At 57.7% G+C, this 23,845-nt stretch overlaps 1 protein-coding gene across 1 annotated transcript in view; it reads right to left on the reverse strand.

Annotated features, from left to right (window-relative positions):
- The window catches only part of KIF1A (kinesin family member 1A), a 33,862-nt gene extending 15,954 nt beyond the window's left edge, over positions 1-17,908 (reverse strand). The window contains 25 exon segments of the mRNA XM_066326073.1: positions 1,093-1,350; positions 2,183-2,320; positions 2,409-2,587; positions 2,743-2,891; positions 3,010-3,103; positions 3,341-3,413; positions 3,495-3,675; positions 3,769-3,852; positions 4,455-4,561; positions 4,826-4,905; positions 6,898-6,973; positions 7,304-7,383; positions 8,000-8,133; positions 9,969-10,111; positions 10,432-10,510; positions 10,620-10,695; positions 10,940-10,957; positions 11,252-11,317; positions 11,630-11,707; positions 12,077-12,188; positions 12,545-12,723; positions 12,860-12,925; positions 13,398-13,577; positions 13,677-13,753; positions 17,777-17,908. Coding sequence (XP_066182170.1) covers positions 1,093-1,350; positions 2,183-2,320; positions 2,409-2,587; positions 2,743-2,891; positions 3,010-3,103; positions 3,341-3,413; positions 3,495-3,675; positions 3,769-3,852; positions 4,455-4,561; positions 4,826-4,905; positions 6,898-6,973; positions 7,304-7,383; positions 8,000-8,133; positions 9,969-10,111; positions 10,432-10,510; positions 10,620-10,695; positions 10,940-10,957; positions 11,252-11,317; positions 11,630-11,707; positions 12,077-12,188; positions 12,545-12,723; positions 12,860-12,925; positions 13,398-13,577; positions 13,677-13,753; positions 17,777-17,882 — 2,813 coding nt within the window. The 5' untranslated portion in view covers positions 17,883-17,908.
- Positions 17,909-23,845: the final 5,937 nt, after the last annotated feature.

A 23,845-nucleotide genomic window follows, 5' to 3' on the forward strand; every position in this document is an offset into this window, starting at 1 on the left:
AAAGGAAAAAAGAAAATAAAAGGGGAAGAACCCAGCTCTTTCGGTCTGAGGCTGCAGGACTCTTACCCCACCTCCACCCTCTCTGCCTGCTCTGGTCCCTCCTTCCCACCACGCTGCCTGGCTCTGGCACACCAAGGAAGAGGAGCGCCAGCTCACCCCAGTCAGGGAGCCCCTGACTTTGCCTGAGGCAAAGGCTCTCAGAACAGCTCCTGGTGCACATGTCCTTGGGAAAGCCCCAGAGAAAGCTGGCAGCAACTCATAGCATTCTAGGGATGGGCAGATGGCTCCAAGTTTGGTGGCACAGCCAGGTTTGGGGCAGCTGGTGGGCTTCTCCAGGCCAAGACTGATGGAGCCCAAGGGGGTCTCCAGCCAACAGGTATGGGAAATCAAAGTTTCTTGTCCTTGGCTCCAGCTAAAGTGGGCCTGGAGCCTACACCCAAGGTCCCCACAACCTCCCTAGACATCTCCTATGCCAAGTTTGCAGGTATGGCCTCAAGCCAAGCTGGGAAGAGCAAACACTGCTTTTGGCATCCTGTTCTGCACCCAGCTCTCCACTCACTCCCCTCAGCGTCATCCCCTACTACCACCTGGGGACATTCAAACCTCCAAATTCAGGGGGGCTCACACTGACCAACACAGCTGGGATAGCCAAGCCAGTTCTAGAGGCACACAGAGTTTTTAAGTGCCTGCATGTCCCCAGTCAGCGGCACCACAGGGTCATGCCAAGCCAGGTGGGAGGTGATCCTTCCTGGGACAGAAATGCCCAGGACCAAGACCCCCCCTCAGGTGGCTCCTTTGGTGTTGGAGACACAGCAGAGCTCCCTTTCTCAGGGGCTCTCCCAAAATGGTACCCACATAAAGGAAGGCACCCTGCACCTCCCCCTGGCATCCCTCATCACCACTATGCTTCTCACAGCCCTACCTCAGCGGGAACCTCACCACCCTGCCAGGCGCCTGGGCTGGGCGGCAATCCCAGCCGGCCGCCCCCTGCACCTCCGGGATGCCCCGGAGGTGGGAGTCGTGTCCAAAAGCAGTTCCCTCATGCGAAAGAGCTAGGTCCTTCCCGGCATGCTCTCCTAAAACCTCACCAACCTTCCTACTAAACTGAACAGGGGGAAGCGGTCGTAAAATGGATCCCGGCCATCACACAGCGGGCACTCCGGAAAGATGTCTTCCTCCAGGTCCTCCTCCTCCTCCTCCTCCTCCTCCTGCCCCTGGTGCTGCTCGTCAGCAGGCTCGGTGATGTCGGAGTCGGGGTTCGAGAAGGTAGGGGAGGGGGTGAGATCAGCCATGCGCTCGCTCATGCATGTGTTGAAAAGAGGAGAGCTGTTGCAGCCAGAGATATCTGAACTAAGGTTAGTACAACAAGATAGAAGACATGTTAACACCAGCTGTTCCAAACAGAAAGAACAGGAATTTTGCTTTTTTGGGTTTTTTTTTTTTCTTGGTTAGATTTTGGGGTGGGTTATTTTGTCTGCTTAAATCAAGGGACATTGGGAACAAAGACCTGCCCATCTGGTGCATCTCTAAAGCCACCAACAGCCAGACAAAAGAGCAACCCGTGGAACCAGTGTGAACGTTGGGGACCCCCTTTGCTGGCTTTGCAAGGAACGCAGGGACAGAGCAGGTGGCACAAAGGCTTGCTACTACCCCTGCTGCTGGAGAGAATCCCTCCTTGTGCTATAGCACGGGGGAATGCCTCCAGGCCACGCAGCTCAGCCCCCTGCTCGGCGCCCCTGCCCCTGCCCCAGCCTTCTCCAGGGCGGCCCATCTTAATTGCTGGCACTGCAGCCGTCCATCCGGCGTGCAGGAAGCGCACAGAGACACGCGGCACACACCGTACAGACAGATGCTCAGACACCAGCCGTGCACAGGGACACATGCCCGCCGCGGTGGAGGTGACAAGGGCACACGTGTCCTGCCTGCTGCACAGCCACAGCCCACACACCCCTCAAGCCTGGAGCCCGTGGCTCTCAGCACTGGGTTTTGGCAGGCAGCAGGAGCATTGCCAGCAGCTCGTGGGTCCCTGGGGGTGCTGGCAGCCAACACGGAGGAGAACCACCACACCGGAGTCCCACAGGGGGATGAATGCCCCGCACGTGGTGGGCAGCGCTGGCAGCATTTCCTCCTGCAGGACCATCCATGGGTCTCAGCCACGCTTCCAAGGAGCCAAAGCGCTCACCTGCCGACCAGCCTGAACCAGGGAAAGCGGTCGTAGAAAGGGTCTCCTCCAGTCACCACATTGTCACAGTCCTCAATGACACTGGAAGGCACTTCTGCTGCTCGGTCGTACATCTCGCGCATCAGGTCCAGGCGCTGCCTGCAGGGAGAGGGGATACCCATGGTGGCAGTGAGACTCAGGGCTGTGGGCACCCCAAACCCTCCCAGCACAGCCATCTCTCACTCACCTCAGCTTCTCCAGGGTCCAGTAATGCGTTGCCCCGTTCTTCTGGTCCTGCACCTCTACAGCCACAATGGTCCGGGGGAACGGCCGCTTCTCCCGGTCCTTGGCAGCATCGGGGGGCAGCAGGTCGGGAGGGAGAGGCGAGTACAGCGTGTCCGTGAGTAGCACAAACTGGAACTGCACCTGAAGAGGGGCAGAGGGGCTGGTGAGACACCTGGGAGGGCAGAAAGCTTTATGTGCTGCCTCTGGCGACCTCTCCTCAGCACTTCCTGGCTGCCTGTTCTCATGGCCTCTGCTGTGGGTGCCGCAGCAAGGCAGAAATGCGCCCAGCCACCCACCTTCTTTTTCAGCTCCACGCTGATGGCATTGGCCTCCTTGAGGAAGATGGCGTTGCCCCAGAGCAGGTCACGGAGGGAGGTGAACTGGTACCACTTCCACTTCCTAAAGGCCCAGAGGGCAAGCTCGAATTCCCGCTCTGTCCACTGCACTGTGGGGACATGGAGGGACAGTCACCCCACAACCAGGACAACGACCCACAGCTCACTCTTGGCGCTCTCACAGAGAGCATCAAAAGCTCTCTGAGGGTGGTGTCTCCCAGCTCTCACCTTCATCCTCAGGTTCTTCCTCCTCCTCATTTGCCTCAGGGTAATACCTAGAATCCATCTGCTTCTGCAAAGCCTCCAGTTTGCTCTCATAGTCCTTGGGGAAACAGGAAGAGAGGTGATGCAACCCACTGGTGTGGCCTTCCTCCATGCTACCACATCACACTCCTCTTCCCTGCAGGAACACAGCCTCCTCCCTCCTCTGGATCAGCGCTTGTGATGACAACTCCAGGAACAAGAGATTTGCCCTTGTTTTTAAACCAAAGATCCACCCCACACAAACATCTGCCAGGATTTCAGTCATGCCTGGGCAGCCTGAGAAGAAGCCACCTACCAGTCTCTGCTGCTCCAGAAGGTAATTTGCCTCTTCCCGCTCCCTTCGGTACTGGTCCTCCAGTTCCTGGAGCCTAGGTGAAAATGGGGAAGGAGAGGATGACCAAGCTGGAAGTGGACACCCAATTCCCAGGCATCCCAGCCCACACTCTCACCGCTGCTCCATCTCCTGTTTCATGTCAATGCCTTGCTTCTCCAGCAGCTCTCTCTGGGCAAAGGCCCAGTCCACAGGCTCTGCAGGGGTCTCGGCGCACGGGGTCCGCTCCCGCTCCTGCCGAGCCTGCTCGGGGTGGTTGAAGCGGAAGACGTGGCTCTTCCCCATGATGATGCGGTTTCCTGCAGTGCACGGGGTGGGGGAAAGGTGTGAGTTTAACGTGGGACAAGTGCAGGGCCCCCATGGGAGGGAGGAGCTCAGCCCCAGGGACCCACCTGAGCGCAGGATGCTGGGCTCTGTCACCTTCTTGCCATTCACATAGGTGTCAGCACCTTCACAGGGCTCCAGGGTCACTATCACTGTGGAGATGGAGGGAAGGGGAGAGGGAGGGAAGGTAAGGTAAGGTAAGGTGGAAGCAGAAGCATAAATCCTGCATGTCCTGCTGTGCTGCTCCAGCAGCCTCAGGAGGGGAGAGCCACCCCAGCTGGCACCCCAGGTGTGAGTGGTACCCACCAGCAGCACCCACACCGTGAGCAGCTAACAGGACTCAGCCAACCTGATGTTACTCAGAGCAGTCCCAAGCTGGAGACAGCAGGTGAGAGGAGACCAGAGCCTCCAGAAGGCAAATCCATCCTCCCCAGTCTCATCTCCCACAGCCCCTTCACACCCAGGTTCCTGACCTTTTGGGGGTGGATTGTGCTCCACATCCTGAGTGGGGAAATCATCTACAGTCTGCTCAGCCACCCTGCCCTCATCTCCTCACCTTACTTTCTTCCCACATGCCTTGTGTGAGCTCCCAGCCATGAGGAATGTAGCTTGTCTGGAAGCATGGGGAGGCCATAGCCATGCAGTAAAGCCCAACAGGTTTGAGGAGAGCAGGACATTCAGCTGGGGGCAGGGGCTGAGGACATGCAGAAGGATGGGTCCCCAGGGCAGTGAAGCCCCTCCACACAAGCAATACCTTCTCCACCAGTTTTGGTGTCACTGCGGAACAGGCAGTGCTCTTCTTTAATGAAGTGCCCGCTGAGAACGATGTCCTGCCTCTTCTCAGCATCTTCCCGGCCAACCCTGCAGGGGGAATCTAGCTCAATCCTTCCTCAAAGCAGGCCCTCCTGAGTCTCCCCGCCAGCCCCATCACTGGAGCTGACAGGAGCAACCCCTGGTGCACTGCAAGACCAAAATCTTGGGGATTTGCCCTTTGGGGATGCACTTTGGGGATGCCCTGGGGACAGTGCCTAGCCTGGGGACAGCTGTCACCCCTCTCCCACCCGAGGAAGTCAGGCACTGAGATATGGACAATGCTCCCACAGCTGCATGGGACCTGGCCCTCACCTTGTTATCCCATCCTTGATGTAGTAGAGGAGACACTCGGACATGAGCGGATCCTCGTTCAGGTTGACCAAGTGCGGTGTCTGGGAGAGACAAACAAGGAGTCATCCCTGTGTGCCCATCCCTGTGAGCACCTGAGGGGTGCTCTGGGGGAAGGTGGGAGCTCAGCAGCACTGCAGGCTGCCTCTGCACAGGCTCTCCTGCCCTCTGTATCTTCAGGGACACATGTCCAGACGGGTGCTTTTCCAGAGGACTGCAGATAACTGAGGCTGGCATGAAGGTGCTCTGCTTCCACAAGCTTCCTTGCTTTCCTCCTCACAGGTCTGAGGCCTAGTAACCCTTCCTCTGGCCACTTTTGAAAATTCATGTTCCAACAAAAAGCCAAAACTTTCCCATGGGGAGTCCCTGATATGGCTCAGAGTCTCCTGGGGCAGGACCCTTTTTCACCTGTGCTGTGTATTATAGAATCATGGAATGGTTTGGGTTGAGAGGGACATAAAACCACATCTTGTTTCACCCCCTGACATGGGGACATCTTCCATTAGACCAGGTTGCTCTAAACCCTGTCTAACCTGGCCTTGAACAATTCCAGGAATGAGGCAGCCACAGCTTCTCCAAGCAACCTGTGCCAGGGCCTCATCACCATCACAGGGAAGAGTTTCTTCCCAATACCTAATCTAACTCTGCTCTCTGCCAGGTCAAAAAGGAAGTAGAAGTGCCTGTTTTCCTCCATTGATTGTACACCAGATGATGCATCAAAAAAGAGCAAGTTCTGGAGTTTCATCCAAAAGCAGTGCAGACCTGAAGCCTTATCTGCAGGCTGAACTTCACTTTCTAGTCTTCTTCCTAACAGGTCCCTCACAGCCCTTTCTTCCCGCGGGTCACAAACAACTTTGTTCTTGAGAAGAGGAAAATTTCTCCCCCAGCCCTCTTTGGCCACAGCCAGCTTAGCTGCTGGGATTACACCTTCAGGGAACAGAGGCAGTCCCAGGAGTATTAGTGGGAGAAGTTCTGAGCTTACCAGACAGAACAGTGGCTGTAAGGAACCCTGCAGAGACCCAGCATGCAGAGGGGGCCCCTCAGCATGGTGCCACAAGCCTTGGCTGACAGCAGAGACTCACTGCAAACAGGGCAGCAGAGCTGGAGGTCAAGGGAAAGGTGGGCTCTTCTCCATGGTGGCTGGCAGAAGCTGGCTGTAAAATTTAACCTCTGGCCCCACTTGGGCCCTGGGGGCTGAGACCTCCTTCACTTGCAGTTTTTGTCCAGATTTGTAAGGCTGATGGTGACCTTCCACTGAGCTCCTGGAGCCGTAAGCACCCCAGCCATGGCACACAGGACAGCAAAGTGCAATGCCCATAACACAGTGGAGTTTGAACATTATCAACACTAGCTTTCCTCACCAGCTACTGGAGAAGTCAGAAGAGTTTCCACCTGCCAGACAGCTGAAGAGCAAGGAGGCACCAAGACCACCACAGCAATGCCCCACCTCCAAGACCAACCTGCTTTGGGGAATAAACCCCCACGCTTCCTACCCAAAGGTCTGGAGTCCTAACAGGCAGCAGCTGGGACAAGAAACAAAGACAACAGTGTACAAGTTTATCCTAAAAGTCAACTGGCCACATAAGGGGAAGGCTGCAAAGTCTTTATCACCACCTGAGCTGGGGACGCACACACTTAAGAGGTTTGGCCAAGCCAAATGCTACAAGCAATAAAGAGATGGAATATTTGCCCACCCACATTTCTTAGCAAGGACTTGCTGGTTTCAGGGGCAGTAATTTCAAGTTACTGAAAGTATGAATTTTTATAAGTTAATACTGAAGTCCAAGAGAGTGATCATCAGCAAATACCCTCATGAAGGGGGACAGCATGCCAGCAGTGTGGGGTAGACATTTACCCAAGTATTTCTACCCATGTTTGTACCCAGCAGGCTCAATGTTGGGATTTCCCCCATAGGTCTCAGAGCCAAGAAAAGGCTAGTGAAGTACACAGGACTGGCCAGCTGTGACAGAGCAGATCAGAAGGGTGCTGCAGGAGTACAAACCAGTCCCCTGAAGAAGAGAATAGGATGATCCTACCTTTTTAGGAGAGAAAACACCCAAGGTGCCTCCATCCTCCCTCATGGCCACCCCCATTTCGGCCAGCAACGCTTCCCTGAAGGAGCAAGGAAAGAAGAGCCTGTCAAAAACTCCGTGCACCCTTTGGGGCCAGCACTAGGATGAAAACCCGTGGTTTGTCCCATGTATTGCAATGCAGGACTTGCTAGAGCTCTCATCACCATTCAGGTGAGTTTTTCAGAGCAGCCACCTCTGTGCAGGCTGGCATGGGGGGTACTGGGGTCCCCAGGGGGCAACCCAGGGTCTGACTGGATATTTGAACTGTTTAGCTGCCCCAGGAAACTCAACTGCTCTAACAAAGTGCAGAGGATGGGAAATGCCCAAGGAACACCACTTGTCCCATCCCATCCTGTCCCAGCCCACCCACCTCTCCATCCGTATCGCTTCTGTCCTGCGCAGCTTCTCCTCCCATGTCTCATTCAGCTCTGCAATGATCTTCTCTGTTTCCTGCCAAGGGAGGGTTACACAGGGGGTGAGTGCATCGTGTGGGCAGCACACCTGCCCAGTTCTGCCCAGCATGCTTCAGGGGCACACTGGGCCCAGCTTCAGGCTTGTTTACCCAAGCTGCAGCAGCATTCCACCCACATCTTTCCATCAGTCCCATCTTCAAAGAGTGAGGCACAAAGACCAGCCTCTCCATTCCCTCGCTGCCAGCTCACTCCTGCACCATGCTGGACCAGGAGCACTCCTCCCATGGCAGGAGTGCCTATCCCAAGCCCTAAGCACCTGTTCCCAAAGGTCAAAGGCAGCTACCCCCCAACAAGGCAGCACCAGGAAGACCCTACAACACCCAAACCCTAAGTCTGGGCAGGCTCCAAGTCTGTCCACTCTGCAAGAGCACATCCAAGTGTTGCTTCCCATGAGGATCATCCTTCATGGGTTTCCAGAAAACACCAAGCCCCCTCTGCAAGCCACAATGCATTGAGGGGAAAGGGAAAGGGGAAAGGGGAAAGAGGGGAGGGAGAAGGGGGAAGGGGAAAGGGGAAAGGAGAAAGGAGAAAAGGAAAGGGAAGGGGGAAAGGAAAGGGGAAAGGGGAAGGGAACCAGGGCACCAGCCTCTTACCTTGAGTCTTTCAATTGCCTCTTCACTGCCCGGAGCAAACATGATGCGCTCATGGAGGCTGGCGACGGAGGCAGCGCGGCTGGACAAGGCAGAGAGGGAGGAAGAGGGGCTGATGCCAGCAATGGCGTTGGTCACTGTGGAGAGATTGTCATGGCGGTGACTCAGCTCTGCCCCTCTAGCATCATTATTGTTCTCAAAGTCGGACACATCTATGGGTGTGGAAGGAGGGATGGGCCGGGGAAGGACACACAGACAGGATGACAGAGAAAGACAGAGACAAGAAAAGCTGTTGGGAAAAAAAAGAGTGGCCGGTGCGTCGAGAAAAAAAAAAAAGCCAGGAATTACAGGAAAAGGCACAGGCAACAGCACAGCAGCACAGACAGCAATAGGGCAAGGGCAGGCACTCCCTTCCCCAGCCAGGGCAGCCCCTCAGGGACACAGGGCTGTTTGGTGAAGCAGATGCTGGAAGCAGCCATCCTGGGCTCCCAGGGACACTTTTTTGCAACCTCAGGCCCTGCATCCATCGGACGTGGGATCAAATGTCCTCCCCAAGTATATGCCACTGCCTCTGTCATCCTCTCCATCTTATACAGCCTTGGTGGTTTTCCCTGCCCAGATGTGCCAGATTAGCCAGATCTGGGAGCAGAGAATGAGAAGGGAAGGAGACGAGAGAGGGATGGCCCTCTGCCCTACAAAGGGGTCAGGCAGCCAGGGCAGGAGAAGCAGGATTCTCACAGACAGCCCTCACAGGCTCTGCTCAAAGGAAGCCCATGGCCTGCTGGAGCAGCACCTTGGCCAGGCAGCCAGAGAATGAAGCCAGACTACAGGCTGTGGTGCTTGCCAGCTGGCACCCCAAGAGTCAGCTGTGGTGGGACCCGGGTATGGGAGATGCTCCTCCAGCCCTGAGGAATTACTGGTTCTCAGAGCAGTGCACCAGAAGCAGGCAGGGCACAGGTCAGCAGGTGCAGGATTAGTCACCCATTAGCCCACATCCAGGGAAGCTGAGCCAGGAGAGGACAACCAGGCCCCAATCTCCTCAGCAGGCTCACCGTAGCCTGGCTGCACTGCCTGACCCAGGGTGGGATGGGGCCATAGTGCTCATCCATGGGGCAAAGCCTTCTGGCCACCACCACCCACCAGTGCACCAGTAGAGCACCATTCCATCCCACCCGAGGGCCGTGCCAGGCTCCAGTCCCAGTGAGACACAGCACCAGCAGAAGCAGCAGCAGCAGCAGCGACAGGAAACATCACAACAGCATGAAGGAGGAGATCCCCGTGCTGACTGGGCCCTTGGCCAAGTGGGAGGACACTGGTCCCTTCAGCACCAACCCAAGCCCAGGTGCTAACCACAGCTCTGGCACCATCCCGTGTGCCAGCTCCCTGAGGATGGGCAGCCTGCAGGCACACGTGGCTCCATCAGCAGGGGCTGGCTGCAGGAGCCCTCCCCATGCTGCACAGGTGCCCCTGGGCACAGCCTAGATCTCCAAAAAGCCGTGAAGCAACAGAGAGTACCAGTGATGGGGAATACACACATTTGGATCCTCCCGCAGCAGGATGGGCTAAGAGAGAAAGAGAGGGCAGGGAGCGGGGTAAGACAGAGAGAACAGAACAAGAAGGGGTTCATCTCAGTAGGATATCAGACAGCACAGGGAGGGGAGCCCATGGGCATGTGCAGCCCCGGTAACACCTTCCTGGCACCTCTGCTGGGTGCTGGATGCTGAAGATGGTGGGTGGAAGGGAAGAAGGGAAGGTTTGCTGGGTGGAAAGCAGCTCCCCCTGCGACAGGAAGGGATTGGGGGCTGTGAACATGCGTGCAGGGGCTCACCAGAGGCAGCACGGGGCTGCTGTGGGGCCAGTGCAGCAGGATGCGGGGAGGCTGTGGGGACATCAGCCCTGCAGGCTGGTGGGACCTCAGCCCTGGAGGGGCTCCTGCCTGGAGCCACTGGCAGGGAGCAGCCATGGTACCTACTGTCAATGATGTCCCCAAGGCCCTGGGCATAGAGGAGGTCCCGCAGACGTGCCACCTCGTCTTTCAGCTCACGGATCAGTTTGTTGTTGGGGTCCTCATTGATGACAGCATTGCAGCGGATCTGCTTGGCACGGTCAGCGTACCTGGTGAAGTGCAGGGTCTTGAACAACAGCGAGAACAGGGGCAAAACCCCAGATGCTGGGCAAAACCTGAGCTGCTGGGCAAGGCGTCAGCTGCTGGGCAGTCAGGAATGTTGCAGATCCCCTCCAGCAAGTGATCCTTTGGAGGATCCCAGTGCCAGGACAATCCTTTGGCCTTTTGTCTGGGCTTGCAGGTTCCCTCCACAGTACACCCCCAATCATGGACACCACAAAGGTGAGGAGAGCGTGTGGCAGTGTCTGGGCCTCAGAGAGCCTCCCCTGTTCCTGCCCACTGCAGGGAGAACAAGGCCACTTCTTCCTACCTGAGGGTGCTGAGAGTCTCATCATAGTTGATGTCAGCAGGACTGAGAGCAGCGACCATGGCAGTTCTGGAGTTGCCTCCTGCCCAGGAAGACACATTGATGAGGGAGATGCTGGTCCTGGTGCCCCCTGTCACACCCTGCTTGGCAGCCACACCCATCCCCACCCCACACCCCCCACCTGTCCTCACCCAGGTTCTCCCGCAGCAGCCAGGTCAGCACCGAGTCTCGGTAGGGGATGAAATCTGTCTTTTTCTTCTTCTTATTCTGAGGAATGAAGAGCAAAGCGAAGGGCTATTAAGCTGCCTGCTCTCCTCAAAGGGAAAATGATAGCTGGTCCCCAGCCACGGGGACTTGGAGCAGGATGGCTCTTCCTGGCCACTGCCCCCAGGAGAAGAATGGCTCGAGTCCAGGCACAGTCTCACTCCCAAACCACCCTGCAACCCATTCCCACCCACTCACACTGTGCTCAAACTCAATGTGCCCTTCCCCATCCAGCCTGAGCACTTACCTTGTTCGGCCCTGAATCCTGCAAAGGAAATGGAGAGACTGTTTAAGAGAGCTGCTTTTTTTCTTGGCACCCACCACAGATCCCTGGCCCTCAAGTAGAAAGTGGCACTGGTCCCCATGCAGATGGCATCTTCATCAGCCCAGTTTGTCCCAGCCTCAGAGACAGCTTGGGATGTGTCTGCCCAGCCCTCAGAGCTGGGATGCTCCATCCCTCAGAGCTGGGATGCTCCATCCCTCAGAGCTGAGCCCACCCCTGCTGGCTTCAGCCCATTGCCCGCTGGTGCCATTGTTTGTCTGTTCTCCAGCTACTTACCATTTCAGCCAGGGCAGAGATGACTTTTCCCAGAGTGGTCAAGGACTTGTTGATGTTTGCTCCTTCCTGGTTAGAAGAGGAAAAGCCCAGATGCTCAGGCCCCATTTCAGAGCCACATTAAAGCCCAGGAGAAAACGAGAAATATCCAGTATTCCAGGCATGGGCAAATAGCAGCTGGTTTTACTGGGTAACCAGCAGCCCCCAGCTGGGACTCACGGTGAAACTGGCACTAGGCAGCTTTCAAACACCATCATATCAAGGATTTTGGCGGTGCAGTGGGCAAGGAAGCAGGCAAGGAAAGGAGATGTTTTGGCTGGGGATGAGGGAGGAGGACATGGTGTCCCCACCAGCTGAAGGGGCCCTCAGGTTGGCTCTCACCTTTAGCCTTGTGCCCTTGGCACCCGTGGAATCGGCTCGCTCACTCCCGGCCAGGTCCACCAAGCTGATTTTGCTGACCTGCAGGCAGAGGGGAGGCTCAGCCCTGTGGGCACAGCAAACTTTGCCCAAACCAAAAAGCCAAAACCTCTTGCAGGATGACACTGCTCTGGGGGCAGCAGTGGGCTCTGCAGGGTCACCCTTGCAGGAGCTGCTCAGGGGCAGGGCTAATATCCTTGCAGGCAGGGCTGAAGGGCACCAGCTGCCAAATATCCTGTCCAGGGGCTGGTCCCTCAAGGGATCATGAACTTAGAATGTGCCTGGGACTTATCTCCCTCCTGCTCCAACCCTCCACCAGGCTGCACCACCTTGTCCCAGGTGCTGATGAAAGAACAAAGTCCTTTCTGGATCCATGTGGGTTCCCCTGAGCCATTCAGGCCCTGCTCTTACCTTCTCAGTGGTGATGTCTGTCTCGGCGTCGTGCCGCTTCTGCGTGAAGATGATGTTGAACACAGCATGAGAGCGGCTGCTGGTCTCATTCATGTTGGTGGCAGCCACTGTGCTGCAGGGAGAGTAGGACAAGGAGGTGTGACACTCTGTGAGGGACACTGGAATGGCTGGTGATGAGGCCAGGGCTCATTCCAGGACAGGGTACATGGTGGGAAGGCAAGTGTGGAGGACAAAAGAGGACTCTGGGAGAAGATGTGCACAAGTTCAGGCTGTTTCCTGCTGTCTCCAGTGCACTTGGAAAGCAGAAGGAAGGGAAGGTGAAAGCAAGTGGGGGTACCCAACACTCAGTGAGGAGGAGACTGCCCTTGCAGAGCAGCTGGACTGGCAAAGTAAGGAAGTGAAGCAGGACCTTCTGGAAGCAACTGGAAGCTTCCCAAACCCCACCCATCTCCTCCTTCTCCAACTCACCGAGCTTTGTTTCCAGAGTCCATAAGGTCCTGGATGTCATTGTAGGAGGTCACAGCCAGCTTGGAAAGGTCCTCAACATATGGACCCATAAGGGGATGCTCCCTCACCCGCAGGTTCCCCTTGTTCTTGGGGTTCAGCAGGTCCCTCACGCGTTCACAGTAGATCTCCATATAGCTCACCTAGAGCAGAGGGCACAGGCAGAGCTAGCAGGATGAGCCACCCAGGCATCCCCCAGAGAGGGCTCTGCACACTGACACAACCCCTGGAGCCAGGTGTGAGGCTGGGAATGGGCTGGGCAGGCAGTGGGGTGCTTACCTCCACAGAATAGGACATGTTGTCATTCGTCGTGTCGTTGATGCGGGAGAAGAGGTCCTCGCACAGCTGCAGACAGAAGAGCCAGGCTCAGCCCCTGCCAGCAGGATGCTCCTGCCTGGAGTGTCCAGGATACAGGGATTTCTACTTTTTCACCCACAAAACCAGCCCATGAGTGCTGGAATGGCTCCTTGGCAGAGCCCCCCTTGCTGATACGGAGAATCATCATCTCCAGAGCTGCGCCACGTCCTGCTGGGCCAGCATGCGGCAGCTCTTGGTGAGCAGCCCAGCAACTGGACCACTGTTGCTCACTGGCCTTGTGTGGCCAGACCATAGTCCACCCAGTCTTGCAGAGCCTGGATGACCCTCCCTGAGCCCCTCCTGGCAGAGCCATGCCAGCTCACTGTCACTGTAGTGCTTTATCAGACCTTGGCAAAACCTGGCCTCACTCCCATCCTGCTGCCCTCTTTCCTGCCAGCTCTTCTTTTCCTTTGGGCATCCCTTTGGGACAAGGGGGACAGGCGGTTTTCCCCAGGCATACCTGTGGGATGATGCCTTGCTGGTCCTTCTCCTGCTTGCCCATCATGGTGTAGGATTTCCCAGCTCCTGTCTGCCCGTAGGCGAAGATGCACACATTGTAGCCTTCGAAGGCGTGCTGCAGCATCTCCTCACCAATGTCCCGGTACACTTGCTTCTGGGATGCATAGTTGATGTCTGCAGGCTGCAGAGAGGAGGGGGACATGGAGAAATTTCGCAAGGAGGACCCCCTGCCTCTCCCCAGCCCAGCCTTGGAGGTGAGCTCAGGCCTCCCAGTGCTTACCGTAGTGTGGGACCAGTAGGAATAGTCAAAGCTGAAGCTTTTTGGCGTCTCTTTGGGCTGTTTTGGGTTCAGGATAGCTGGGGACAAACAGATGGGAACATGAGGTACACCAGCCTCACCCCCCTCCTTCCCTCCATATGGGAGGGATGAAGGGTGATGGCAATCAGTCCAAAACAGTCCTGGGAGGTGGACTGGAACCCTTCCAGCTCTGCAGATAGGTCCAGGACCCCCAGACCCCAACTCTGAAAGCAGAGGAGGTGGGTGCCATGGCCAGCAGAGGCCACGGAAATGGGCAGAGCCTTGCCCAAACATCCTGCAGGACACAGTGAGGGGGACACGACTCCTTCCCTCAGGTTCCTTCCTGCTGTGCCACCTGCCCATGGGAGCCCAGCACTGGCACAGCAGGGTCACAGCCTTCCTCTCCCCACAGCTGGGGCAGCGTGGCCAAAGCTCCCATTCTGGCACCTGTGGGGTGGGAGCAGCTGCAGCCCTGTCAGGGCTCCCCCAGAGCCCCTGTGGCTGCAGCCTCTGCAGGCCCCCAGCCCCAGCAGGGTGATTAATGCCTCGTGTCACACCACCAGCGGAAACAAGAGTCTGCTTTTGTCATCCCCTGATGAAAAGGACGTTGCTATGGAAATTGGAGACTGCATCACTGCTCTTCCTCATGCGATGTTTTTTTCCTCCTGTAGAGCATTTATGATGTGGGTTTTTTTCTGAAACAACAGATGCATCAGAAGAAGCCCAAACCAGTGGGTAATCACGAGATTCAGCCACCAGCCATGTTAGGTGACAATGAAGTGACATTGAGGCCTGCACCGCACAGTTCCTGTGCCTCAGCTGCTCCCTGCCACCACCAAGGATGAAGAAGCCATGAGCCCTGAGCTTTCTCCACTCCAGCCTGCTCTGCCCTTCAGTCAGCCAGGGCTGGAACCCACTCCCAATTCCAGCTGGGACCTTCCTGAGCAGCCCCAGGCGTGGTGCAGCTCACTACCGTGGTGTCTGATGCCCAGATGTATAGTGTTACACATATGGATGTTTTCTGCTCTGAATCCCTCCTCCATTTTCACAGCAGATGCACCTTCTACTCCCCTGGAAAGAGCCCACCACTTTTCTCACCTGGGAGCAATCCAGCCCTGCCTGCAACAGCAGAGAGACAGACTGGGGAAGGGTGAGGGTGGGAGGTGGGGTCAGGATCCAGCCCATAAAACCACACCATGGTGCTCCTGAGATGCTCCTTAGCGTGGACAGATACCCCGCTCTGGCACCAACGAGGGGCTGGCACGGGCTCCCTGCCTGCCTACCTGCTGCAGGCAGCCTGACTCCGATGCTCTGGATGCCTCCTGCATTCCAGGCAGACTAATTACCAGGAGAAAGGACTGGGAAGTAACAACTGGTAATCCTGACGCAGCAAACAGAGATGTGGAGGCTCCTGGTAGGGCAGGTCTTTGTGGGCAGCATGGGCAGCCACAGTGGCCGCCTGTTCCTGATCCCTGCCAATGCCTGGCCGTGGTGCTGAGGGCAGGGAAGAGAAGCAGGAGCAGAGGTCATGCAAGGAGTGGGATGGAGCATCTCTGATGGCTCCTGGTGTACGAACCCTCATCATTAAATTCTTCTATTGTCTTGCTTAACATATTTTTCCACCTATTTTCAAATAGATTATTTGCAAAACAAATGCATTTGAATCACTAAACAGCTCCACTGTGCCATCTGGTCACCAGGTCTGTCTCTGCAGAGGTGACACTGACCACAGCGAGCAGGAGTAAAGATGAGAGGTGGAGCAAGCAGGATGGAGCTGCACAAGGCTCCTGTTCTGCATCCCAGTGCCAGCCCATGCTGGGCACAGGGCAGAGAAGCAGCTGGGGCTGGCACCAAGTGGCTCCAGGCATCTCAGCTGCAGCTGCCTAGCTGGCATGGGGAACCAGGGACTGGGACAGGGCAGAAGGGAGCATCCCAAGAGCAGGCATCTCCTGTCCTGAGCTGAAACACTCTTCCCACGCCCCTCTCATTCCCGTTTATTTGCCTGCAGGCAGATGGGTGCTGCTGCTGGAATTTTTCTTTTTCTGTGACCAGGCATTTAGGACTTCTGCAAAGCTGCTGCAAAAGATTAATGCTCTGAGCCACTGGAATTCAAAAGGCAAGGAAGGGTGTGGAGGTGAAGACAAACATAGAGACAAGGGGGCAGGAAGGAGGAAAGCTTCTGGAGATGTCCCTTGTCTTGCCCTGAAGAGCCAGCAGCATGGCAGAGCCCAGTGAGTGGGCAGGCATGAAGCAGAACCCACATTAGAGAAAATAATAACCAGATTTTAAAGGCAGCAGAGGCATGGCTTCAGACAGAGAACATGAAAATGGCCTTGTGGGATCAAATCCAGGGGTCTCCTCCACACAATCCTGGTGGGAGCCATCAGGAGAGGAGCTGGGAGTGTTGGTGCCCGGGATGGTGCCCACAGAGTGCAGGGCACCACAGGAACAAAGCAGCAGTGTTGGTGAGCAGGTGGGTAGCTGTGGCAGCTGGAAGTTTGCAGGCAAAAGGACAGCAGAGAAAGGCTGATCCCACCCCGGGCCCCACTGCCTCCCATGGGGCTCAATGCATCAGGCAGGAGAAGAACCTGCCTCCCTGCCCCAGCACATGCAAAGGTCTCTAAATAATCCTGGGAGGAGGAAAGCTTTCATTCCCCTCAAACGTGTTTATCTTTGGCTTCTCTGCAAGGAGCTGAGGGGATTGAGACAGTCCTGCTCTGCTGGCACTACTGGCATCCTCCTGCCCCCACCAGCCACAGCAGCAGCAGGCTTCTGAGCCCCCCACACTTGCTCCCCAGCCCCCTGGCCAAGAGGATTAGCCAGAGGTTTGTCCATTCATGGAGAAAATCCTCCCTGTCAGCAAAGGGCTCCTGCCTGCAGCCCTGCTGCCCTCCCTGGTGTAGGCAGAGGCATGGGCTGGAGGGGTGGGGGCACAGCCAGGGTGTGCAGCATGAGCAGGGGCAGACACTCTGAACAAACACAGCCACAGTGGAAGTGGGGGCTGCCTGAGGCTCTTGACTGGGACTGAGGCATGCCAGGTCTCCACCCCACCCACCAGAACCAGAATGGGGAACATCTACCCTACCTATTCCCTGGCCCTGGGCAGGTGGGAAGCTGAGGGCAGAAGCTCTGCACCCCAGGCAGATGGAAAATCCTGTCCAACCATGAAGGATGCTGAGACCAGCAGATGCTGCCCCACAGACCTCCCATTCCTGCTCCCTAGGCCTGGGGTGGCCAGGGGGGTCCCAGAGTCACCCTGCACCCTTGGGTGCCCTCCTCTCCCCACCAGCAGGGTTGTCATGGCAGCCAGCACGGCGGGGGTGGCTGCACCGGTGTCTCACCCACCACTGGTGACGCAGGCAGCCCCAGGCAGGCAGGCAGGGAGCTATTTTAGACACTGCCCCATCTGGAGGCTTCCAGAGCCAAACAGGAGGGATTTGACTGCCATTCCCACACCGTTCTGCCAGCAGCTGTTATTTAAAGCGGGGCAAAGACCACACAGGCTCCTGATGGGACATACAGCCCCAAGCCTCCATGCTGCACCCCACACCCTGAGCACACCATTCCCTGGACAAATCCTCCTCCCACCCCTCCATCCTGCTGCTGTTGCATCTCCAAGAGTGCCAGAGAAGCAGGGATGGGTCTTGGCACGCTACAGTGAGTGGTACCTGGCCAGGCAGGTCAAAAACCACTTGCTGGCCCATGCACATCTTCAAGGCCAGGTTGGATGTGGAACAGCCTGATCTACTGTGGAAGGTTGGAACGAGATCATCTTTAACATCCTTTCCAAACAAAACCATCCTGTGATTCTGTGATCCCTCCCTCATTGCCTACTGCGGAATACTGCTCCTTTTACTGTCACCAAAGTCCAAGGGCTCAGTGCCATGTAGATCCCATTACTGCCATTTCAACAGCAAGACTGCACTTCTCCATGGAACGCCGACATCCTCCCCACATTTCCTCGAGATGCTCCAGGCATCCTCACCAAGGATCCCCACAGGCCAGTGCTTGCTGCTGTGGCCACACCACACGTGCTCCTTCCTACGCAGCACCCAAAGCCCCCCTGCCCCTGAGGCACTCACTAGTGGTGCTTCCCGACATCTGGATGATGCATTTCGATTCCCGGCTCATCTCCCGGGAGTTGAAGGGCCGGACGCGCACCGCCACCTTCACCGACGCTCCCGCCATGGCGCCGGCCGCACCTGGGGACCGCAGGAGGGAGGAGCAGCGACTGTCCTGCAAAAGAGAGGAAAAGGGGGTCAGGAAAACTCGCATTCCAATGCACACCTTGCAGCTGCGCAGGATGAGTGGAAAGCCTGTGCAAGGAATCCTCCTGGGAATGCTGTTTTGCCCCTGCCCGAGGGATGACATTTTGTTTCATACCTCGATCTGCCCTGCTTTTACCTCTTCCTTCTCGCCGTCATACCTCAGGTCAGGGCCCCCAGCTCAGTCCCAGGGGCCATCCCTGCCCTTACCCCGGGGCAGCACTGGAGCCTCCATCACCCCTGGGCACCCCCAGCAGCAGACACAGCCTTTGCAGGTGCTGTCAGCATCAGCATAACCCCCAAGGAGCAGCCTCTAGATCCCAGGGTGCAAGTGGCAATGAGCAGGTACCCCCTAATTTGCAAGCAAGTCCATAGCCCCTGCCTGTTCCCCAAGCCTCCTGCCTCCACTCCAAGCCCAGCAAAGCAGGGACTGGGCAGCAGGACAGAGTGGGGCGGGGAGGAAAGTGCTGACATTCCATTGAGAAAGGAGGCGGTTGCTGAACACAGTCACTGGCATGTGCCTCCCATTCAGCTCCCACAAAGAAGACGTGCAGTATCAGCACCAGCAGCCCTTCTGGGAAGCCAGTGGCCATTGCACTCAGCTGAAGCTCCCGGTTTACCATCAAATTTCCTGTCCTTTCGCTAAAAAAATATGAATCGCAAATCTCACAGGACAAAACAAACCCCTCGCATCACCAACACCTCCCAGAGCAGCTGTCCATCCCAGCACTGATGCCCAGGTGCTCTGCAGGCCATTCCCAGTTAAGCCTCACGAGCAATGGCCACAAAATTATCCTGGGTTCCTTCCTCTGATTGCTGGATCCTTCAGGATTCTTTTGGACCTGACAAAATCCCTTCCTGCCTTCTAACCCCTTTTCCTGTCTTTCCCTGCTCCCTGGCTCCCCATGCCAAGCCTGGTGGTGAAAATGGAGCACAAGACCCCTCAGAAAATGGGCAGGAGCTGCTCCTCTGGCATCCCACCTGCAAGGGTGTGTGTGAATTCCCTAATGCTTTCCAAGCCTGGGTTTTGCCAGCAGGATATTTGCTCTGGGAGGGAGGAGATCAGGGAGAAATGAGATCGTGGGTGAGCACCGACACAGCTCTGGTTACATGGGCCATGACCAGAAGGAAGTGGAGCAGTAAGGAGGGATCTTGAACATGAGATGTGTTTTCCCATAGTGGAAATGAAAAATTCAGCAGAATTTGTGGAAAAGAGGGGGAGGGGAAAGGGAAGAGAAAACCAAATCCACAGGTTTGAAAGTATCCCAAGAGAAGGGGATGGCTTTAGAACTACCTGAGGTTTGACAGCTCTGGTTTGATTTCCAAGGGGTGAGAGGAAACCGTAGACATAGTGGAAAAATTTGCATCGAGAAAGTGTTATAAGCTTGGCACTGCCTTTCAGAAACCCTTTGCCTATTTTATAAGTGAGCTGGCATGTCCAACAGCGTGCAGAGACAAAGCTTCTTCTGTTGGAGTTCCCAAGCCCTCCTCTTATCTTCCCGCTGGGATGGCTCCGGAGCTCCCACTGTGCTCAGCCAGTGATCACACCCATAAATTCCAGAGTTCAAGCATTTGGTCTCAAGCTTTCCTGAGCTTGGATTATTTTAAGCAGGTGTTTAACACCACCCTTGAGTCCCTAAGGCAGCAAGTGGCCTCTGCCTCCCTACTCATATGGGGAAAAGAAAAATAAAACAGAAATGCTTGCCAAAGGGGAAATGAAGAAGTTGTTTTTCCCATGAAATTATTGGATATATTCCCAGGTGGAAGGGCTGCATCTTCACGAGGCCATCAGCTCGAGCTGCTCCACCCTGTGGCACCACTCAAGAACAATGGATTAATCCCCGAGACAACTGCCCGTGTTAAACATCTCCCTCTCCTCCCCAGTCAAGACAGCTCCCTTTCCCCGGCTCTGCAGCCTCTCTAGCCACCAGGGCTCTGAAGAGGTGGGGCGGGTTCCTGGACTCCTGCCTCCTGCACTGCCCCAGAACAGCAACCCCCATCACTGAGCCGACCAGCCCCAGGACTGCCTGCTGCTTGCCACGGGCCACCTCAGCCCCTGTTCTTATCCCCTCCCAGCCCTGTGCCACTCCCAGCCACTCCAGCCCCATCACTTCCTATGAAGAAACTCAGGTTTTTCCTTTGAGCTGCTTTTCCAAGTGCCTCATGCTGCTGTGTACTTTCCATTGGTGCTGCTTTCCTTTCTTTGCCTTCTGCCTGGTCAGCCCCATACCCGGTACCCCCACTGTTGCTGGCCATGAGAAACCCCCTCCTCACCAGCAGGACCTTTTCTCCCTCCCTGCCATCCACAGGCCACCTCCCAGTGTATTCCCATCTGGCTCTCCTTGCCCAGTGATGTGAGCTCCTCTCCTGGCCAGTATTCCCTGCTGCAGAGCCCCAGTTCCATTTTCTGCCGCATCCATTTCCCTCGGCTTCCTTGGTGGGCAATGCTCTGCTTCCCTCTGCTCCTCTGCAGCTCTCCAGCTCCGTCCCTGCCACGGCAGCACAAGGACCCCAGGTGACATCGTGTGTGCCCTTGGGGACCACCAGCACACACTGACCCAGCTGCTTCTCACCCTCCTTTCCTTCCCCTGACTCACTTCACCAGAGCTCAGCTGCAGGCGGGAATTCAGCCTGCTCCCACGGGCATCATTGTCGTGGGCACTCAGCATCCTGTGCAGAAAGGGGCCAGGCTGCAGGGAGCAGGGCCAGGGGCAGGGCCAGCAGCCGGCCCTAGCCTGTGGGCAGCTCGAGCCTGGCCAGCTCGCCCTGCCTGGGGACAGCCAGAGCAGCCACCGCCTACTTAATCTGCTGCCATCGAGAGAAATTCGATAAGCCCTGACCGGCCTTTCTCTGGGAGCGTGCCAGCACCAAAGCCCCGCTCCCTGTTCCCTCCCTGCCGCCTCCAGGCTCCCCGACACACAAGGGAGGCTGCAGACAGGAACGGCCAAGGGGCAAAGGGGAACATCTTGATTTGATCCCAAATTCTGCAGGGCATCTCTTCCCCCACTTCCCGTGCAGCCTTGCTGGCTCTGCCCATCCCTATGACACACCAGTCACCCCTAGTGAGGAGCAAAAGGCCTGGAGAGCCATGATTAACTGGATCAGCTAAGATTAATTGGGCAGAGATTAGCTAACGAAACCACTCTTAAGTCCAAGGGCTACCAACTGGCAGCCTCTCCTGCTGAGAGGTGATCAATAGGACAGGGAGCATTGTCCCCAGGTACCACCAACCAGCAAGCTCTTCCCTAAAGGATGCTAAGGAACGTGCTCTGCTGCTGGTCCTCCAGCAGATGATGAGCTGCCTGCATCCAGGGAAATCCAAGGTGAGTTTCCCTTTGTCTACACGCATCCATGTCACCTCAGTGGCGAGGGTGGACACCCCGTTTGGCTGCACCAGTGTATTTTCAGCAGCTGCCAGGCTTTGTTGTGGTGAGCCCTTCCCCTGCACCCTTTGTTGGGGTCCCCCAGCTCTGACTGGGAGCACGGGGCTCTGTCCTGCCTCTAGGGCAGCAGGGAACACGTTGTTGGATGACATGGCACCATCAGTGCCTGCCAGCCAAGCTCCTCACCCACCTCCTACCCCACACAGGGCAAGGGGCCATGACAGTGCAGTTTTCTCCAGAGCAACACCTGCAGGCAGGGAAGCAGCTCAGAGGACAGCCCAGGACAAGGGCAAATGTCCCCCATGCTCAGATGAAATTCAGCCCCATTACAGGCACCCTGTCGGGTGCCTCCTCACCTCCTGCCCACTCCAATGGGGGCATGGCTTCAGGGCAGAGTTTGCAGCTCCCTGAGAATTTCCATGCAGATTCAGCTTACAGGGAGCAAATGTAAGGATGTGGATGAGGGGTTCTGCTCCCCATCTCTGCTGCAAAATAACCCCACCCCCATCCCTGCTCCCTCTATCCTCTCTTCCAGACCCTCAAACCCCAAGCAGGGGAAAGCTGCCCAGAAAAGGCAGTGAGCTCTGGGGGGTGCCCAGCATTGCTGGGCACGGAGAAGGGCAACCGGGCAGGGGGTGGACAACAGATTCCCCCACGACCCAGGCCTTGAGGGGATGCAGCTCTTGCCACATGCAGGGAGGTGGAGAGTGGTGGCAGCATCTTTGCCAGCGCCAGCTGCCACCTCCCAGACAAAATGGAGGTCAGCAGCAGCATGTCGAGATGGCAGAGCCACCACACCCCTGTCCATACCCAGGGGAGGGGGTGGGTCTGCTGCCTCCCTGCCCCCGGTGCCACACGAGCCACCCGCATGGGGCTGCTCTGGGTGCTGGGATGGGAGGGGGCCTGGCTGTGGGGTGGCACGGGAGATGCTCGGCTGATTCCTTGTCCTCCCTGAGCCCTGGTGCTGTTGCATGGGACCTGAGCAGGCAGGAGACCGGCTCACACGGGGTCTGCAGGATCTAGGGGAGGGGTCACTGCCCCGCGAGGGGGAGGAGGAGGAGGAAGAGGAGGAGAAGGAAGCGGAGGAATAAGACAATAGGGCAGGTGCAGGGCTGCTCCCTGCGAACCTGGATGACCAAGCGTGGAGCTCCGCACTCGCCGTGTACCCCAGGACCTGCCCCTTGACTGCCAGCAGCCACCGCACTGGCCCGCAGTGACATGGCGGCCTTTGTCCAGCCACTCCACAGCACAAGGTCACCGGCAGCTGCTCGTCCTTGGGGGCCAAGGAGAGTCTGAGCATCGCAGTATCTTTGCCTGCCACCCGCGGCGAAAGCCCCAGGTGGGGCATCCACCACTCCCTCCAGTGCTGCTGCTTAACTCTGAAGCATTATGATGATGACGCAAGATGGCTCAGCTGCATCACCACAGCCATCTGCCCCGGAGGGAAGAGCAGGGGTGCCTCTGGGGTGATAAGGGGTTCCTGTGCCCCCCGCCATGGGCTGCGGGGATGGCATCCTCCCTCCTCGCGCCCTGCCTGGGATGCGAGGCGTCTCCTCGTCCGCGGGCAGCGCCCCACCCCCCCCGGCTGGATCCTTCTGGAAGATGGGGCGGCACCCGGCGGTCACCGCGCTGAGGACCCGAGGGCAATGTCCCCACACGCACAGCTTCGAGCACTGGGGGGCTCTGCAAAATGACCACCGGCCGCAGCCCCCCCGCCCCGCCGGACCCTCGGGGATGCGCATCCCGCTCCCACCCGCCACGCCTCGCCCCGGCCGGGGCCACGAGGGGCGGCACCGCCACCCCGGAGCAGCCCCGGTCCCCCCTCGGCCAGCGCCCCGGGGGACGCGGCGGGGCTGCCCCGTCCTGCGCCCTTCCACCCGCCCCTACCTGAGATGCCCGCGGCCGTGCCCGTGGCCGGTTCGGAGGGGCGCAGCGCTCAGCCGTGGGCGGGGAGTGCCGGCATGAGGCCGAGCCGCGCGGTGCGATGCGGTGCCGGTGCCGGTGTCGGTGCCGGTGCGGGAGGCAGCGGCCCCGCCCCTGCGGTCCCCGCCCCACGCGCTGGTTGGCGGCCGCCGCCGCCCGGAGGGGACGCGGGGACCGGGAGGGCGCGCTCGGGGATGGAGCGGTGACGTCAGCGCATCCCCCGGCCCCGGGCGTGCTGCGGAACCGCCGCAGGGGCGGGGCGGGGCGGGGCGGGGCGGGGCGGGGCGGGGCGGGATCGGCAGCCGTCGCCTGGCAACCGGCACCGGCCCGGTACCCCGGTACCCTGGTACCCCGGTACCCCGGTACCCTGGTACCCCGGTACCCCGGTACCCCGGTACCCCGGACCGGACACCGATACCCCGGGACCCCGGGACTCCGAGGAGCGGCGCTCGCCAGGGCTTTCCGTGCCCCCGGCGCGGTCAGTTCGCTCCTCCGTCAGCCGAGCCCCCGCCCGGGGCACGGCCGCTCCTGCCCATCTGCGCCCGGAATTCAGAGCCAGCGCAGAAAGCGGATTATTCCT

This window comes from Sylvia atricapilla, chromosome 10 (assembly GCF_009819655.1).
Source record: "Sylvia atricapilla isolate bSylAtr1 chromosome 10, bSylAtr1.pri, whole genome shotgun sequence".
Taxonomy (NCBI): Eukaryota; Metazoa; Chordata; class Aves; order Passeriformes; family Sylviidae; genus Sylvia; species Sylvia atricapilla.